Raw genomic sequence first — 19347 nt, 5'->3', positions numbered from 1 at the left:
ACGCGCAATTCTACCACAGAGGGTAGGGAATGCAATGGAGGCAAATTTGAGTGAAAGCGGGACGAAGATAAGGAGATATCATTGGGAAAAGTAAACAGTAAGCAGTAAACAGTAAACAACAAGAAGATATGAATCCTTAAGGTGAAGTGTCAGCCAGATGCCAATTTTATATCACGTGATCGTAACGCCAAAATCGGAAGATGGAAAAGAGATGTTATGCATTCATTCTTCAAATACATAGAAACAATAAGTCGGCTTATATCCGTATGACTTCCATTATGTTGCAACTATCGCTATGGCATCGCAGGACCAATATCAGCTCCCTGTCACCTGACAAGTCCTAATCCTCCACCTTTTCAGGGGAACCGAACCTCTACGCCAACATCTGTATCAATTTCCACGATCACTCTTCAATTTTCTTCTGAAAGATCTGGCACGGCAGATTCTTCTATAGTATATTCTTTCGACATCTCAAAAGATTTCCGCTGCCATTGCGGAACTTCAAGACCGCCAAATAGGAGCTGGATGACTCCACAAATCTGTGCTAGCAACGCAGCCAATGCGCTCATGAACAGCAACAATAACATGGGAGACGCTACATGTTCCATCCCAAGCGGATCGAACATAGGAGTGGCCGGTTCCGCAGCTCTGGAATACGGTGAAAATAATGAGAAGGAGTGCGCGAAAGTTGCATTGATTACATCGAGCTCTGAAACGATGGCCTCCACAGATATAATGCTCCAGCAGCAACCCCAACTACCTGCCACTCCAGGCCAAGAAGGTATTCACAGCTCTGTGATATCGAATGGCGATGTTACTCCAACAGCGCCCGATCTAACTGCTGCAAAAAATATTCACCTGAGAAATATTGCTCCTCGCCCGAGTAGTATACCTCTTGCCACATCAACAGCTGCATCCAAACGGCAGAGGATGGCGGTAACAACAACTCGTCGTCGTAGAAGTGACCAGAGAGGCTCCAAAAGGCGCAGAACGGGGAGGAATAATGGTATGGATGATGACGACGAGGAAGTCGAAGCCGGTGATTCTAGTTCTGATGGATCCTCCAATGAAGCTACGCCGGTCACCACACAAACCAAGTCGGGTCGACAAATTCATCGGCCGACAGCATTTTGTCCCACACTTCCTGGTGCTGGATCAGGATCGCCAACTGGGCCCGATGCGTCATCGTCGTCACAAGCACGAAAGCGAAGACGAGTCTATCGTAAGGGCAAAGAAATGAATATCACATGCAAACATTGCGAGAGAGCCCATAGCTCTGCCGGGAATGCGATTGTGTTTTGTGATGATTGCAATCGTCCCTGGCACCAGTTTTGCCACGATCCTCCGATTGAGAAGGAAGTGGTTACCGTGAAAGAGCTGGAGTGGTTCTGCAAAGAGTGTCAGCCTCCGGCTGATGCTCAGCCAGATGAGATGCCGTGCCCTCAACAAGCCTCTACTAATAATAGGATAGATACCTCCAATCATCTACCCACTCTCCCATCGGAGATTAAAGTTAGCGGCGCGCAGTTCTCGCTGGAGCAGAAACGAGGATATCTATCCAGTCTTTCCCACTCCCACCTCGTTGGCATTCTACTAGACCTTTGCACCGCTACGCCTGAGTTACCCATCTTCCCCGATAACCTTCCAGATCTACCATCATCCACTCTGCTCCAACCAACAGCACAAGCACCAGCAATACAGACCAACGCAATTGACAGATCATCTCTTATACCCGGCGGGTCCACCCCGTCGGCTCCAGCCATCGCTACTCAGGATTCCCTAACAACCCCTCAATTCTCCGCCGCAGACAACCCGCCTTTACCACCTGCCTCCACTGATCCCTCAGCCGTCCCAGAGCAGAGTAGCTTAACCGGAAGGGATGACGACGAACTCAGTGACGATGATGAATATATGTATGTAGAAGATCACCGGCTATACCCCAAGGCTGGAAATGGTTTCCGCCTGCCCCCTGACTCAGAGGATCTGGACATGCTCCTTGAAGATCCGGCGTGCACCACATTCAGCCACGCCCTCCATGGCCCGGCAAAGGCAAGGCTACTGGGCTCAGGCGGCTTACCGATCAGTGGTGCAGCTTAAGCTCTTTGTAGACTCGATTTCCTCCCCTCCATAACAGCTGTTTTCATGATGCATTGTCTTAGGTGGGAGCTGCTCATGAGCTTACATTTTCTAATGCTCGTTTTTCAACTTGTGGCTGTGACTGGTGGGCGCTGGGTTGGCTTGCTGGGTGTAAGCTGGCTTCAAACTTAATTACCATGGGGTTTTGCTGTACGTTTGTTGTACGTGCTTGTGTTTCCGTTTCATTGTGTGTTTCTACCTATAGAACGGGGTGGAACAATACTTTCATCTTGCACTGGAGCGGCTGTTAAACATTAGCCTAAGGTTATGACTTTCATAGTAGTTTCAACCTAATGATTAGCAAGCGGATATTATAATGCAGCTGATTTGCAATCGAAATACTCAGCAGTAGAGTAATAGTAATAGAAAATCAAAAGGAGAGAGAAGAAACTATTCGCCTGAACAAAGTTAAAGAATAGGTACACCCTGGGCATAAATATATAATTTAAAAATTATAATTTAAAAAAACGAAAAAAAGAGAGAGAGCATGAGACAAATCAAGTCATGGGCGCTATCCATTCTATAACTGTACCAATTTGGTTCATCAATGCTCCGAAAAGAAAGGGAAAGAAACAGCAATTGGAAAGCGTACAGGAAATTTCTATGAACTGGAACCAAGTGAAACTAGGCTGATGGGGCCTTGTTTCGTTTGACTGAAAATGAAAATTAAAAGTAAGTAGTGCAGGGGATTCCCCCCCAAAAAAAGGGGAGAGTCCTCAGAAAATAGCATCGTAAGTATAGCAGGTAGGTAGGATAGGGGAGGAAAAAGAACTAGGCTCAAAAAAAAAAAAAAAAAAAAAAAAAAAAAAAAAAAAAAAAGGCGCCAAATACATCTCCGGTGTAGCGAGATGTATGGTTGGGAAAATATCAATCTACCCTTTCCGCCTCCGAGCTGAAGGAGCAGTTGCAGTGCCAGTCGATGATGTTACTGTTGTTTTCTCCCCATCAGAATATTCAGGCATGCCGCCGTTGATGAAGAGTCTCTCTTGTTCCTCAAGTTTAGCAGCTGCTTCAAGCACGGCGTCACTGCTATCGGAAGCTTCCCTTTTGGCCGCTGTAGCGGGCTCTTCCGTTTCCACTTTCGTCTTCGTGTCTGGTGCTGGCGCTCTAAATCGCTTCATGACGGTTTCGATCATTCTCCAGAACCAGAAGAAATTCAAGGAGTTGAGGGTGAAGTTGCTGCTGAGGTACGTCGCGACAAGCCAGAGGGGGACGCTACCAGCCATTGAGTCATCCGCGAATTTGGAAGCTTCTGCATTTGTTGCATTTACTGAGATCCGGGTAGAGCCACCACTGGCTCCTGAATAAACCGTGAAGATGTCGATGAAAACCCGGAAGGACTGCCATGTACCCCAAACAAGGCGACAGCAAAAGAACACCAATAGCAGCATCATTCCATTGTACCATTGTGCCTTACTGCCCGTCATGTTGACTTTATCGAAAAACCAGTGGAAATTGAGAAACGGGCTGGAGAGTTCATAAAGGATGAAAGTTGGGGCGTAGTAGTTTACGAAAGGCCGCTACCAACCAAGATACCAGGTTAACTCAATTAGTCCAAATGTATTTTATTGGGAATTCACAAATTGAGGGAAGCAAGGAAATGGGAGCCAAAAAATAGCGAGGTGCCCATCTAGGGCAAAATTGGTATTTTTCCGAGGTCGCGAGAACCTATAGACGATGGAAAAAAAGACGACTTACAAAGCCCAAGCTAAACACCCACAACGCGCTGACGGCATGGAACCAAAGCCCAATACCAAACACACCAATGTACCGCGTGCTAACAATCAGGTCCCAAATAAAATATCCCACCGCCATCGCCTGTACCAGGCCACATGTGCCTGAATAGCCACGGACCCTCTCAGACGAAGTCATCGCCTGACGCTCCTTGTCCGCAAACATAACCCAAAGAGCGGCGGCATTAACGAGGCAGCTTTGAATAAGAGACACTACATGAACATCCCAGTTCAGCTTCGTTCGACGGTTAAAGTGAGGGTAAAATTTGGGGAACAGAGCGGTCGAGAGAAGCGGCGACACCACGGACTGGATGAGCTGGTAGAACGCAAAAAAAAAGATGACCTCATGGATGTGAAGCGTCATGGAATGGAGACCCAACTTCTCTGCAACGGGGAGGATGGCATCTTGCAGCCATTTGGGCGGTGATGGGATGGGGTCCAACATGGAGTACGGCTATGTCCTCTCCACGGTATCCACGCTCTCTATGGCTGAATTTGGGAGGGTGTACCTTTCCAGGAGCAGTACTAGTAGTGACGTGAAAATCTCCAGTTTGAAGGAATGACGAGATTAAATATCCATCGAGGCAGACGGTACAGGGACAGGGACAGAAAGAGAGCCACTGTTAAATCTCAGCCATGCTGCCTGGTCTTGTGGTGGCTGGAGTCTGGTGCCAGCGTCTGGCATTCCGATGAGTCTCGTGTGCTCGCAAATGGTTGCTGCCACATTTCAGCCGCCTGTCCAGCCAACCGCCTGCCAAGACCGCCAAGACCGCCAAGGCCCCCAGACTGTTGGGCCCCTTGTCGGGAACTCATGTGATTTCCAAAGCGCATCCATCCATGGATTGGATCGAAGGCAGTTATCAGTTATCAGATACAACCGAAATCTTTTCATTCGCATACATACTAGTAATAAGCAACAAAGCAACGACCTAACACTAATGATATCGTCTACGGTAGGCAATGAAGCACGTCAACACAAAAAAAAAAAAAAAGAGGGAAAGAAGTGGAGGGCAAAAAATGTAACTAAAAAAACAAGAACATCAAAAACAGAGTCTCCTGCCAATTGCCAATGATCAATTGTGGCGATTTCCTCACACATCACAGACATCACGAAAGGTAGGCGACTCCCATATGCTCAATACCACATACATAACTGAACGCTATCACGCCGGAAAAGCAAAGGCAAAAATATTTCAAAAGGAGGGCACATCAACGTAACGGACATAAACAATTAAACAAGAAAAGAAAACAACATATCATCATAATCATGAATAGAAGAAGGAAAAGAGGGCCAAATGCTCGGGTTTCTGCCCAATCAATCGCACTCGCTATAGACCGATTCCTGTGCGAACCCCTTTTCGCTGGCTGAGCCGGGCAATTCGGTTCCTAGGCCGCTGTCACTTTGCGGCATATAAACTACCATTCCGCCGGGATCCACGCCACTTTCATCGTCGTGAGGTTGCGGTTCCAGGAGCTCCGCGCTTGCGAAGCTCTTGGTGTCTAAATCCCGTAGACCATCCCCGTCTTCATCCGGGCTCTGTTCGCCCTCGCTCCCACTTTCATATTCTTCGACCCAAATCCCCGGCTCCGCACTCACTAAGCCGTTGGTGGAGCTGCTGTAGCTCGATTGCCTATCTGTCGTCGACATCGTCGTTGCATAGGACATGCTGTCTGTGCAAGTTCCCGTATAGCTGGTCCTCCTTTCTGTTGCAGCATCGCTTTCATCTCCGCTAACTTCCTCATCCTCCTCCTCCTTGACCAATTCATTTTCTTTATTGGAAGTGGGCTTCCGAATATCCCACAAAGGCTTGACTACCGGATAACTTGACTTGACTGAATGGCTCCGTTTCAAGTTGGTTAATCCACTCCTTGCCGAAGGGAGCATCTGTCGATCTGTCGACCTTTTGTTACCGGTGACGTTGCTGAGGCTAAGAATTCTCCGCTCTTGCTTCGTGTGTGATGACACTGCAGATCCCTCAGTGGTTTTCAAAGGGTTTCGTCGCCGCTTCAGAGCCATGCCAACGCCACTACTGAGCACGCTATTCTCTTTGGCAGTACTCGCAACACTTCCACGCGTTACCGTGCTCGCTGAACTCGGAACTCGTTTTAGATTCATGGCCTGAGTGCTACCAGGTCGACTGATCAAAAGACTTCTCGCATGCTCGAGAACACCTTCGACAATCCTTCGCTCCAGGCCTTCTGCACGGTCCTCCATAAGCTGCATTTCTTCTCTCCGGATACGCAATGCAGTCTCCAGCCCTGCCAATTCTTTATGAAGCTTCAGATTTTCTTTACTAAGTGCTTCCTTTTCCTCCTTTAGCTCCGTGACCATACGGAAAAGAGATCCCTTTTGGTCATTCAGTTCGACTACCTCTGCCTCTACTCTCTCTTTCTGTGCCAATCTCTTCTCGAGCGCGAAGGCTACATCTTGAGCCTCTTCATCCTTCTTTGCCTGACTTTCGGTCAATAGAGCTGCTTGAGCCACCATCATTTCACGCAACTCATTTGATGTTGACGAAATCTGGTCTTGGATTTGGTCCAGCTTTTCAATTTGAGATATAGATTTGCCAGTAGAGGCAGCGTGGTCAAGAAGAGTGTTTAACTTGTCGTGGACTTGTGTGTCGTCGTACTTTTCCGGGATAACAATCTCTCGAAGCTCCACTGGAGGAGGTAGTGGGGGAAGAGCTGGTAATAAAGGAGGAATGGCTGATGGGATGGCTGAGACGTTTCGTTGGAGTTCCTCGCTAGTCTGTTGCGAGTGGTCATAATGCTTTGAGACCATGGACAAGATATCTTGGATAGTAGTGAGAATTTTTGGATGGGAGTCAGCGAGTTGGTTTTCTAGTCGATTTGTTGCTTCAAGTGCTCGTGTTAATTCTCCCTTGAGATGATCATGCTGTGATTGGACGTCAGAGCGGAGGTCGTCCACTTTCGAAAAGGATTCATCGACACGATGGAAAAAGGTCTTAGCATCGTCGCTCATCCTCTCACAAACCTGAGTTACGCTGTCTCCCATGCCACCTATAACGAGCTTGAGATCTTCTGCTATGTTTTTGGTGTTCGTCAAGGTGTCCAGACTTTGGACATCACGCTGTTCGATAGCAGTAAATTTTGAATCTGCTAGCATCTGCGCGTCTTCGTACTTAGCCAACAACTCAGCAAACTTCTCGTCGATTTTCGTTCCAAGGTCCAGCACTATTGCTGCTCGGGCTTCCTCGTGTTTTGCAGACGAGGAAATTTCTCTTTCCGACGTTTCAATTTTCTCAGCCTCCCGATCACCATGGGATCGGTCAAATTCGCGAGTGATGAGATCACTAAGCTCCTTGAGGCTTTCAGCGGTAGCGAATGACTCTGACGCATCACTCAACGCTCCCAGAATTGTCTTGATGTCGACAAGGCCTTCATCGCTGTCGGTGAGTTTGCTCTTGAGTTCATCCCTCAAATCAGTAATAAGCTGCTTAGCTTCGTCGATTTTTTCTGCCAATCCACCATGCTCGATTTTTCGGGACTCAAACGCCTGAGCCGTGAGGTCGTTTTCCACCTCCACCTTTTCCTTGAACTCAGTTACCATATGGCAAATGGCACCTATGTCGTCTTTCGTCGGAAGAGTTTCAACGTCGGGCAGAACGAAATCCTCAAGCTGCGATTTGATTTCAAGCAACATCGCCTCGAGGGTTCGCACATCCTCCTTGATCACCTTCTCTGAGGCGTCTTCGGGCTGCGCGGCGTTTGTTTTCAACTCTTCCACAACGACCCAGATATCCTTGACGATGGTTTCGAGATTCTCTAGTTCTGATTTTGATGCACCGTGTGTTTCCACATGAGCAGCAAAGCCATCCAAAATTTCCTTTGTCTCCTTTGCGAGCGCCTCCAGCGCATCAGCCCTATCTGCCGTTATGCCATTCGGGCTACTTGTCTCTACTAGCTCGTCAACCTTGGCTTTCATGTTTACGAGCAGGGTTTCAATCGCTTCAGTATCCTCCTTTTTGACAGCATTTTCATCCACTGCGGCTGGGAGGGGTTCACGACTAGCAACTTCGATCACTAGTTCTTGTACTTCTTTAATAGAGTTTAGGACATCCACAAGGTCATTTTTTTCCACAAGATTGGCAAGGTTTTCCGAGTCACGTGGTCGGGGTTCAATTGCTTCGACCTTATTCTGGAGCTGAGTAACGAGAACTTTCAGACTTTCAATGTCGCTTCCAATCAAGGATTCGTTCGCAAGCATAACCTCTTGGCCGCGTGCGGTTTGAGTGCCTTCGGCCTCTTTCTGGCCATGGCGGAGTTGTTCAATTTCAAACTTGACGCTTGCTAAACCGTCCCTTAGTGAAGTGAGAAGCTCCTCATTTGCGCTTGTGGTTGTCTCCGCTGGCCTATTCATGATCTTTTCCATATCAGAGCGGAGGATATCGATTCCGTCATTGAAGGCGTCGAGGAGTTCCCCAGTGTTAGAAAGGACGCTCTCATTTCCATCTTTCCTTCTGTTGTGCTCGTCTTGAATTGCTTCAAAACTCTCCCTGAGAATGGAAATTAATTCGTCTCTTTCAAGAGTCGAATTTGGTTTCATAATTGTGAGGGTAAGGGTTTCCCGTAGATGCTCGAATTCCTCTTTAACCATCTGAGAAGTTTCCGAACTGTTGTTTTTTGAAGTATCACTTTCTGCAAGATCGCGGATAGCATCAAGAATTTCATCCTTGTCACTCGAAGCGCTGTTTCTAATCAGCAGGTTGCTCATTGTTTGCCGGAGATGCTCAAACTCTTTTTCCATCGCGTCGAGTAGTTCGATTGTATTAGAATGCCCACCATCAGATGCTCGAGCAGCTTCAACAATGGACTTTTCAAGGTCTGACTGTAACAAGTGGAATCCATCCTTAACAGTATGAATAATCTCATCTTTCCCGGTAACATCTGAAGCACGATCCACATAGGATTCGATTTCGCCTCTGAGAGCTTCGAGCCCGTCCTTAATGGCATCCAGCACCTGTTCCGTGTCCCTTCCACCTGCCGCAGAATACTGGTTGAATTCATCCTTTATCTCACCCAACAAGGAATGGAGCTGGTCCAACAACTGATCGCTAATGTTGTTATGCAACGACCCGGAAACTTCACCGAACCCGGCCTTTATGGCATCTGCAATATCTTCTCGATTGAATTCAATCTCTTTGGAAATACCGTCGTGAGAAGCTAATCCCTCTTTGACTGCGTTTAGAACATCGTCGCGGTTGATTGCAACTTCTCTATCAAGCACAGCAGGAGGAACTGGCCACTCAAAACTCTCTAAACAATCCCTTATTGTCGCTGTTATTTCTTCCCTTGTTATTGCTCCGTCATGCTCAATACGTGGTGGTGTGAAATTTTCTAAACCCTGTTGGACAGCTTCGACAACTTCGTTATAGGTGATACCTGGTTCGGCTGGCTCTTTTGGGGGCTGGTACGCCTTCAAGCCTTCAGTCAAACATTCCAAAATCTCATCCCTCTCAAGGCCAAAGTTTTGAAGCTCAATCTCGGGCTTGTATGTCTCCCAGGCCTCCCGAACGGCTTCAAGGATCTCCTCCCTTTCTAAGACTGATCCAGTTATCTGAGGCGGGGCAGGTTCCGGCAGAGGATGATCTTCGAGCGCTTTCTTAACAGCCATATATACTTCCTGACTGTCGATCGCGCGAGGAATTGTCGATGATAACCGATGTTGGTTTTCATTTATCACCTGTTCCATATGCACCCTCAGGTCCATTAAAGCACTATTGACAATATGTGCAACTTCCTCCGCCCTGGCGCCTGGTGGTATTGCTTGGTCTGATGCATGTTCTGCATCGGCTTCTTCTAATTTCCGCGCGATCTCTCGTCCCATTCCCAAAACCTCGCCTCTGAGTTCTCGCACGAGCGCTTTGACCTCGTTCGTTAAACCACCACCGTCGGCAACACTGCTTTTCACCTTGTTAAGGATGGTTAAAATCTCCCTAGAGACGGTTTCAGTAGCTTGGGTTGTGGAACTACTATCTAAGCTCCGGTTTTTGTTTCGGTTAGGAGTCTCCGTCTCAGTATTACGGCTCAAAGGACCTGACCGTGGTGATTCATAATCAAGTTCTAGGGACGGGGGTTTGTCGCCACTGCCATTTGCTCCAGGCCCATGTCTTGAAGGTACAAGGGCGTGGTTGTTAGAATTTTGCTTGATTAGGTTGAGGATCTCTTCGAGCATTCGGGACATGGCATTGTCGGTACTCTGTGCCCCACTAGGTCTGGATTTTACTTCATCCATCAGCTTGAGCAGCTTCTCCTGACCTTCTTTTGTGGCCATCTCACGCAAAACCTTTTCGAGCAACGCGATGCTTGCGGAGCCATCCGTGGAGATGGAGGGTGAGGCAGTTAACTCCCTTTCTATCGTGGCTGCGAAGCTATTGGGACTTTGCATCCGAGGGAGTGTATAACTTTTCCTGGAACAAGGAGACGTTGCATCGTGGGCCTTGCTATCGAGCATGAAGCCCGCGGAACCAGAATGGCCATAAAGGCCAGTAGATTGTGACGATTCATTTTCGAGCAATTTGCCAGTCAAGTTTGTTGCCAGGTCTTTGAGACTTCGCCGTATATCTTCATCTCGTGCATTTGTTGCAGCCTTGAGACTTAGTAGGTCGGTGGCATTATCTTTACTGCGTCTGCTTAATTGTGACATCTCTTGTTGCAAGGCCGTCGCGATAGAAGTCAAACTCGAAATTTGGCTAGACAGTGAACTAAAATCTTGAGGCTGTGATGACGGAGTGTAGTTGCTGGCACCCTTGGTAGGGGAATCTATCTCTATTGGGAGCTGCATGTTCTGCAAAGCAAGCATTGTTGCAGACGGAGGAGTGTTCTCCCCAAGGATTGGCTTAGACAGATAGCGACTTGACGCACGAAAATTGGAAGGATCTTTTCCAGCGGAAATAGGGGTCTTTACGCGAGATGGACTTTTCTCTCGCGTTCGTCCCCCATCAGCATCAAATGGGCTTGACCTGGAATTTCTCTCGGGAGAGCGTCGTTCTACGTAAGGTGTGAGCTCTCGGCTGTTTATTGCCGGCTGAAGTGATTGTATGCGCTTATGGAATTGTCCTTTGACCAGAGATTTTTCTGGTGATGACTTGAGCACCATAGGATTGACCGTGTAAGAGCTTGGAACATTTTCATTGCTTTTCTCTGATAATGCAGCGGCGACAGCCTGTATAGATGCGGAAACATTTGGTCGGGTTGTCGGACTACCCGAACCGGGGTTTAAAGGGAGTGGAGGTGGAGCTCGCTCTGGGTCTGCACTATCCCACCTACGCAAACAGAATGATATTAGCCTCATTGGTTTGAAATACGTGCAATGGCAAAAGCATAACGATCTTTATTAACGTACATTGGGATAGCTGGCCTGTTGGACATCTCTGAAAATGAGTGCCTGTCCTTCAATACCAGCTCTCGATCTCGGGACGGTTCCATTTCAGTTGGTTTCATAATCAATGAGTCTTCCAAAAAGCAACACCGAAAGCCAGTCGTTTAGAAATCTGGATGGAGATGAGGAGGAAACACGTTTATCTCTCTTGTGTAAATAAGTGTGGCTATGGGCGTCTCTATGCCACAAGGACCATCGTCGTAACGTACTCTGAAAACAGTGGTCGGGATGGGATATCTCAAGTCAGATAGGAGGTTTTTCGGTAAATAGGGAGGGAAAAAATATATGAACAAGTGCGCAAAAACCAAAACAAACAAAAACAGACGGACAACTCAAAAAAAAAAAAAAAAAAAAAATATGAGGCAGAAGTCATACAAAGGGGAGTGATGTGTGAAGGTAATGCAGTCACGGTGGAGCGATAGAGTTTGATATCGGCCCACGGCTTGGAGGCTGATCCATGGATGTAAACAAACAATTCCAGGGTTACCGGGGAACCAACGCCCAAGGATTGGAAGCCGGGCCGTAACTCTGATGCACGTGATATAGCAAGTTTTTCCGGCTTCCGGATGGAGAAATATCCCATATAAAGTTAGTGTAGTTGATCGGTAAGCGGACCAATCAACCTTGAGCACACAAACTCCGCCGCTCACTTCGAAAAAAAGAGCGCGGAGAACAAACGACAGACTACCGACCCAGTACACCAAACATCATTTGTCGACCTTGCTCACTATCGTCAGGACTTTTAAAATGAAGTGTACGTTCCGCTCCGCTAGTTATATTTGGGGAGGTATCTGGATTTTTTTGTCCCCGCTGACAATGCGAAAACAGTCATGAAAGTGGGCCGTGTGGCCATCATCACACGAGGACGTTATGCCGGCAAGAAGGTACGATAAAATTTCCTCCCTTCGTGCCATACACGAAAATGGCCGCTTTGCCAATTTCTAGAGGACTCTTCAAAGAAAGGAAAAGAAAGGAAACGGAGAGGGAGAGGGAATCGTGTACAATGATTTCGAATTTGTAAAAGGCGATATCAAATTGCGGAGGGAAAAAAGAGAGAACGAAGGAGAACATCTCCATACAGAAATTCGGATCAACGACGAACTGACATTGTTCTTTCTTTCCACCATCTCCAGGTCGTAATCATTCAGCCGTACGATGCTGGTTCAAAGGCCCACCCGTTCCCCTACGCCCTCGTCGCTGGCATTGAGCGATATCCTTCGAAAGTGACTCGCAGAATGGGCGCCAAGAAGGTCGCGAAGCGAAGCAAGGTCAAGCCATTCATCAAGACCGTCAACTACAATCACCTTATGCCCACTCGCTATACGCTCGAGCTTGAGGGACTCAAAGGCGTTATCACAAATGATACCTTCAAGGAGGTATCGCAACGGGAGGAGGCTAAGAAGGTCGTCAAGAAATCGTTGGAGGAGCGGTACACCAGTGGGAAGAACAAATGGTTCTTCACCCCTCTGAGTACGTATACGTCGGTGCAATGCTATTTTGGCCATGAGGGGTCAACGAAATTTGAGGGAAGTTTTGCTAATCGGATTAATTTGCTTCTAGGATTCTAAACGGGAGTTATTTTCTTTTTTCTTTTTTTTTTTTTTTGCTTGGGATGGGTTCTACTTGTGATTGAATTTCTGCTTTATTCATAGGTACACCATATAGCAAAATAACGGAGTACTGCATAGCAGATTCAAAATAAAATATAAAAAAGCAAAAGCTTAAAAAATTAGCTATACTTGTATGCAAATGCTATGGCATGGCATTTTTTCTTCTTCCTTTAGTCCATATCCCCTTCTCCTATTTTACCAATGGCAAGGAAAACACTCGTGTACTATCGAATTTAACCGTGGTGTCTGCAACGAACTCCATTCCTATTCCAACCTCTCCATTTTGCGGGAACCTTCGTTCATACATATACCTTACCACTGCGTCTTATCAGAGCAAAGGTTCATTTGCAAAATATTCCAGTGCATGCCAAGTTTATCAACTGCTATTAAGTGAACTGATAGCTGGATATACTTTGGCCAAGGCCTCATATACAAATCTTGGCCCTGTCCAAAACGAATCATTCAACTGACCAAGTAAACTTCATATACTGTCTCTATGTCGTCTTGCTGGTTGCCTAGGTGCGTATGGTACCTAGACTAAGCTGATCTGTACAGCCAAACGGATATATAACTTGCAATGAGGAAAGTTGTTCCCCCCCCATCAATATCACTCTCCCAATGCTTAAATATTACAAGGCGCATACGGCTTAATCGCCACTTTCCTAAGCAAAGGTATACCCATGTCCTTGACTTGAAGCGCTAGTCCGGAACCTGCAAAGGATTTTATTCCTAAAACGAGTGACACACGGAAGCTGAATGCTTCTGTGTAACCCTGCTCTCCTCTACCTACGTTGTCAACAGGAGAAACCATTTTCAACACCCCTCCACTTGAGCATTTTGTTTATGCATTTTAAATTTTCATATTTGTCATAATTACAGAACGCGGGTTCGACCACGTTCCATGACACTGACGCCCTCTCCTGAAAAGAGAGGCGAACCACAGAGATTGTCACATGTCTTCCGTAATGAGCAGCAAATACAAACCTATCAGGTCCAGGAGAGGTAACCTCGGATTTCATCGGGCTGATCGACTCGGAAATCAACCCATTTTCCCCGCCGCTCCGATATCTATGACGCCGGGATCTATTGCTGTACGTTAAGTCCCCCTGATATCTGTTTGCTTCATCACCAGCCAATGATACGACATGCGCAGGCAGAAATGGCCGATGGCCACGTGTGTGACCCATGCCTGTTACAATATGCAATCCATGGAGATTTGGGTCCCCCTCGGCATTTTTAAATTTAAAAAATTAGAAATTTCTTTTCACAATAGCGAGTCTGGATCGACGACCACTCGAGTTAATTAGATCTTGTCTTATCAACTGAGGTCCACTTTCTCTTCCTCCTTCAAACCTTGAAAAGAAGGAGAGATGCAGGAGATCTGAATCCTTCCCAACCCCAGCCTCGATAGAAAACAAGAAGAAGAAAAAAAATTGCAGGGATTAGCAGCTCATGATGGACTTCGGCCAAACCGATATGTATGTATGTGTGGTGCATTGCAGCTTTGCCTGTCAATAGTCTCTTGAAACCGGTCAAGCCGGGCAAATAGTCTATCTAACAAGCCGCGGAGAGAGCCAAACGCGCATCCACAATGCTACGCAGCTCATGATTAATAATTGTCATGATCTAGAAAAATATTTCCATCCGTCCAAAGTGCACCGATCAACATCCACATTCGGCAGTGAGCGAGTGCACCGCCACACCGCCACAACTTTATTTAGTCGATAGCGAACTAGTGGACGCTAGTGGAGGTCAGCTGATCTAAGTTATCGCGTATCTGAACTTTATCTTCTATTTTTTTTATATCATGGCACTACTCGGAAAGAGGTGATACATCTCAAGGAAATTAAATATGCCTGCCTGTGTAAATAAAGCAAGAAAGTCATTGTTTGTCCTCATTGGCGTTGCTACTTCCGGGGATTCCCAGGACCAGGTTGATCTGATTAATTTTGTACAGAATAATCAATGATGATGGAATACAACTAGCCCACTTATTATTAGTTAACCCTTTTCTGTGAACTGATGTCATACTTAGCAGGAAACAGCAGAAGACCGTACTTCCGAGAATGATCGTATGCGGCAGATATGTTTCATGTATGTTCAATTTCACTGAGCCATTGAATATCAAAAATGTAACCCTATCTACCGCATTGAACGCAAGTAAACGCGTCGCGATGCCAAGGCCGAGGCTCCAAAATACGTATATCAAATCCTTAGCTCCCCATTTTTTATCTGTTAAAACTATAGACGCAATTCCTCGGTTAAATGGCGAATAATAAGGGAAACACTTCAATTCGAAGCAATTGAGGAATTGCGTCATTGCAAGAGCGCTGCGGACTCCCGTCTGAAATGGAGTAATTATAAAACACAACATAGTTACATCACATTGCCAAGACAGGAACAAGGAAAATAGAAAGGTATACATTAAAAATGTTAAGACCTAAACGAAGAGGAAAATGGAAGAAAAGATAGAAAAATCAATGGTAAACAATGAACAATCGGCTAAAGGAAACACAACATCAGTAAACCCCATGGATCCTATCCTAACCCTAGAAAAGTGTGAAAGGAGCAAAATGATGCTCCAGAGCAAGAAAAAAACAAGTATGATCTATTAAAAACACCCAGAAGAAAGCGCTAAAAGCCAGCACAAAAAGATAGACCAAAGCTATCTAGAAAAAGCGAAAAAAAATAGATAAAAAGGTGAGAAAAGTCCAGCATTTCTCCGAACGAGGATTCCAGTCCTCCTTCCCCCCACTCTTCCATCACCACCCAAAAGTTATCATTCGTTGTGACGGTCAGATTAGAGCACACATGTCGTCATGAGCCGCTTCGTGAAAATAACCATCACAACATAATCCATCCGGGTATGCGGGTATGCAAGGCACCAAAAAGCACCCAAAACAAAACGCAGTTGTAAGCAAATCCATGAGAGGGCAAGCCCGTCTTAGAAAAAGGAAAGTATACACCTGAATGTAATAATAAACGTCGAGCAAGGGTATATAGCAGCAACTCAAAAATCGGAGGAGCTTTTGTTTTTCCAGTCACAAAAGGCAAAAGAGCAAGAAGCAGTCTGACGAAGTCGATGGTAGGTATCGTAGCAGATAAATTGTTTTTGGATCCCTGTCGTAGGGAAACGGAGCGCAGCTTCAGGAGGTGTAGTGTTGCGAGCGAATCCAATTTAAAATGGTGCTTAATGGCGGATCGTCGACTAGCCAGTAGCCGGCACGGACATCAGCCGATCGTAAGTCATTGACCACAACGCTGTCAGTTATGGCTACAAGTTCCTAGGGGAAATAGCCCACATCAGTTCCAGGTTGCGCGCCAGCGAAGACGAGAAACCCCGATAAAGAGAACAATCTCACAGTGTGAAGAGCTTCACTGGCAGAGCGTAAGCCGCTAACATGCTGAGCACTCATTTTTTGTCCTTGAAGTATTTGATTTCGACGCAATACCCATCGGCTTGCTGCAGCCATTCTGAGATAGATTTTGTGCGCTTGGAAACGCCGAGCGCTTGCGTCGACGATCACCCTGGCAAATTGAATGGCAATTAGAGATGAGAGTGGTTCTCACAGGTATTGACGCTGCAGAATTCAGTACCTCTGGAGATTTGCTTTCGCATTTTCGCTCTCGGTTGACGAGCCCTGGATCTGGGCTATATCAAAAGACGAATTGAGGAGTGTTTGCGCATCAGCAAGGCATTGGTTCATTACAACATATCCTTCGCTGAACTGTTCCTCTGGGGCAGGGTCTGTCCTAAGCTGCACAATATTGATATGTATGGTTCGGAAATCATTCATTAATTCGGTGACCCTTAAAGCCCGGGCATCATTGACTGCAGGGGAAATCAGCAACCTTGCAAACCACGTCTATGAGTTTAGGTATAAGATAAAGCCGAGAGCACTCACAAGGGTCAGACATTATAGGAGCAGGGTCCCCGTAGGGTAGAGCAAATGCCAACATGTGATTGATCGAAGCCAGCGATATTCATTGATTCCTCGCCTCATTTGTTATCGGACTCCCCATTAGCAAGGACAAGATGGCGCCTGTGGCACCTTTAAATATAAAATAGAATATAGACAAGAAGTCAAACTCGGGGGGGGGGGGGGATAGAAGATCCCGCGCGAGGGAGGCAAGCAAGGGCCATTTGGAGAAACATTGAAGTGGAGCATTCAATGGTTCGTTTCGCATGGGAAACAAAGCCATGGCCAAACAAGCAACTAAAAGGTAGTGCATAAGAAGAAGCAACTATGGCCGAGAGCCAAATCCAACGCAGCGTTCGATCAGAGCTGGAAATGCAATTGAGCACGATGGGCTAGGAAAAATCGATGGTGCTCCAGCCACAGCTTAATCCCGGCAAGCCACACAGGCCAACGCCACCCAGGGCTGTGGGACCTGGCCTTGGTGGGTCGCGCTAGCCGCATCTGGTATGGCGCCGGGTTGAGCGAGCTGACCGTGGTGTTGTCTGCGTGGCCAAAAACCAAGGGCGGCGCCTATCTCTGGTCAAGCCTGTGTTGTGCCGAGGATTTCCACTGAGGAGCTCATGCACGACGTTGACACCACATCGTAACCTGAGGCAATTTGGCCTTGATCATAGCTGAATGATCCTTCCTAGGGTCCAATTATTCCGGTCGATGCTTTGTCTATCCCCGCTGCAGCTTCCACAAACCACAAACCAAAAGTGAGCAAACATTTTTTTCCCTCGGGACAAATGTGCCGTTTTAATGCTTGCCGAAAAAGGTAGTGGAGTAGCGGCTCATGATTCTATCGTATCATCACTCACAGTGACAAACAACAAAAAAGAAACAAACATCATATGGCGAAACGAACTGCGCTATCGATGGTTGTCCGATCGATTGGATATGGTTTTGCATAGTCTGGTTTGAGATGTGTTAAGTTCAAAGGGAACGAAATATGAAATGAGAGAGAAATGGGCTAAGGAGATAATTGCCACGACCTAGACGTTTGAATTGTAATTCTGCATTGGATATTAAAAACGCAAAATCTAGGGGAGGAAAAAGAAATCAAAATAAATAGGGATCAACGTATCGATCGGTTCAATTCGTCACAAATATCTCTAGCAATCACGAAGCTCTTTGCCATCCCCGGCTTTACAGATTCACCGTAGAATGAAGAGTTAAGTAAGAAAATATACTCTGACGGCCCTCAATCCTTCTCACTAATTGCTTGTAGTCGTTCATCGATCTCGTCCTCTGTAAGAGAGCGGAACTCTGTCTGCGTCCCTTCCTTGCCATCAGCTCGAGGCCCACCAACGATGCCCACCTCTATCTCATTCTTCTTGAAGTCTACACTGAGGACAGTGCTTAAAGTCGATATGGCAAGTTCAACGACGTCTTCCCATGATCCCTCCGCATACTCCTTGTTTTTGAGCTTCTTCTCCAAATGGTTGAATATATCCTGTTGTTTGGGACCGGAAGCTGTGGCTCGATATCCCACGTAATACCCTGCAGGATCACACTTGTATAGCTGTGGACCGAATTCTGAATCCACAGACACCAGTGTTATGGCAACACCCAGTGGTCGCATGTATGCCTGAAATCACGCAAGGTCTGTCAGCAGCAATCCAACTCAATTATGCGGGACCCGGTGAAAGGTTTAAAAAAAGAAAGAAAGAAAAAAAGAAAGAAAGAAATGCGGAGTAGGAGTTTATTTGCGGACTCTTTGGGTGTAGACTTGGTTGATATTCGCCAGCCGTTTGGCGAGGACATCACATGGCATCTCATATCCAAATTTGTATCGAAATTCCGCGGCTTCGCTCTGTGCTCTGGTTACTGATGCTCTAGCATCCGCTATCGAACCGGTCATGACACATCCAACTGATGGAGAGAGTTGGAAAATATGGGTAACGGATGAAGGATCGATCAGTTTGTCCTGTGATTCAAGATTATGGTCGTTAACCAAATTGACCCATGGATGATCACCGTGTTTCCAAGTTATACGCACTGGGACTTTCTTCTGAGACAGTACAACAGCGCAGTCCTTTCCCTTGATCCCGAGCGACGTGATATTGGCAGCGGTGATAGATTTGAAGGCATATTCTGGAAGTAAACCTCCGTTAGTTTCCAAAGCACCTTAATAGCTTCAGCGACATACCACCATCAGAGGATTACTTACCGACTTGATACAACCGGCCTTGATCCGAAAATATGGTAATGTGTCTATCGTAGCCTGCGCTTCCTGTTTCGAGCAACGCCAGTCAGTTGCTGGTTTACAAAGACAAGCCCAACCGACTGAAGAACAAATTACCGACCTGACATCGTGGCTCAAGGGACAAGATTCAGATCAAACCAATAAATACGAAGATTCAAAGTAGATTCTAGAAAAGTAACAGGTAGTAGCGAACTAATATAGAGAAAAGATTGAGACGAAAATGCTGGTTAATTCATGGTAGGTGAACGCGTATAGGTAAAAGCTGCCTTGGACGGGGAAAGCTCCAGAGTTGATGTTG

The 19347-nt window shown here is 46.5% G+C and overlaps 6 protein-coding genes across 6 annotated transcripts; 2 read left to right on the top strand and 4 right to left on the bottom strand.

The window, feature by feature from the left end:
* Positions 1-585: 585 nt before the first annotated feature.
* Positions 586-2097, top strand: HCAG_00058 (predicted protein; the record flags this gene model as incomplete). The annotated part of the gene is made up of 1 exon (XM_001542962.1): positions 586-2097. The coding sequence occupies one exon, from the start codon at positions 586-588 to the stop codon at positions 2095-2097; it is 1512 nt and encodes a 503-aa protein (XP_001543012.1).
* A 911-nt stretch (positions 2098-3008) lies between these two features.
* Positions 3009-4233, bottom strand: HCAG_00057 (conserved hypothetical protein; the record flags this gene model as incomplete). The annotated part of the gene is made up of 2 exons (XM_001542961.1): positions 3009-3656; positions 3835-4233. 2 exons carry the CDS (start codon positions 4231-4233, stop codon positions 3009-3011), a joined length of 1047 nt encoding a protein of 348 aa, XP_001543011.1.
* Positions 4234-5184: 951 nt separating this feature from the next.
* HCAG_00056 (predicted protein) lies at positions 5185-11318 on the bottom strand (the record flags this gene model as incomplete). The annotated part of the gene is made up of 2 exons (XM_001542960.1): positions 5185-11155; positions 11236-11318. The coding sequence occupies 2 exons, from the start codon at positions 11316-11318 to the stop codon at positions 5185-5187; spliced, it is 6054 nt and encodes a 2017-aa protein (XP_001543010.1).
* A 700-nt stretch (positions 11319-12018) lies between these two features.
* On the top strand, positions 12019-12839 carry HCAG_00055 (60S ribosomal protein L27; the record flags this gene model as incomplete). The annotated part of the gene is made up of 4 exons (XM_001542959.1): positions 12019-12025; positions 12100-12155; positions 12405-12741; positions 12832-12839. 4 exons carry the CDS (start codon positions 12019-12021, stop codon positions 12837-12839), a joined length of 408 nt encoding a protein of 135 aa, XP_001543009.1.
* Positions 12840-16027: 3188 nt separating this feature from the next.
* HCAG_00054 (predicted protein) lies at positions 16028-16799 on the bottom strand (the record flags this gene model as incomplete). Its single annotated transcript, XM_001542958.1, has 4 exons — positions 16028-16165; positions 16244-16409; positions 16479-16713; positions 16787-16799. The coding sequence occupies 4 exons, from the start codon at positions 16797-16799 to the stop codon at positions 16028-16030; spliced, it is 552 nt and encodes a 183-aa protein (XP_001543008.1).
* Positions 16800-18044: 1245 nt separating this feature from the next.
* Positions 18045-19156, bottom strand: HCAG_00053 (proteasome component C7-alpha; the record flags this gene model as incomplete). The annotated part of the gene is made up of 4 exons (XM_001542957.1): positions 18045-18431; positions 18558-18937; positions 19014-19076; positions 19150-19156. 4 exons carry the CDS (start codon positions 19154-19156, stop codon positions 18045-18047), a joined length of 837 nt encoding a protein of 278 aa, XP_001543007.1.
* Between the last annotated feature and the right edge of the window lie 191 nt (positions 19157-19347).

The sequence above is a fragment of the Histoplasma capsulatum genome, genomic scaffold (assembly GCF_000149585.1).
Source record: "Histoplasma capsulatum NAm1 scaffold_1 genomic scaffold, whole genome shotgun sequence".
Lineage (NCBI taxonomy): Eukaryota > Fungi > Ascomycota > Eurotiomycetes > Onygenales > Ajellomycetaceae > Histoplasma > Histoplasma mississippiense.
Note: the sequence above shows the minus strand (reverse complement) of the source record. Positions and strands in the feature narration are given on the sequence as shown.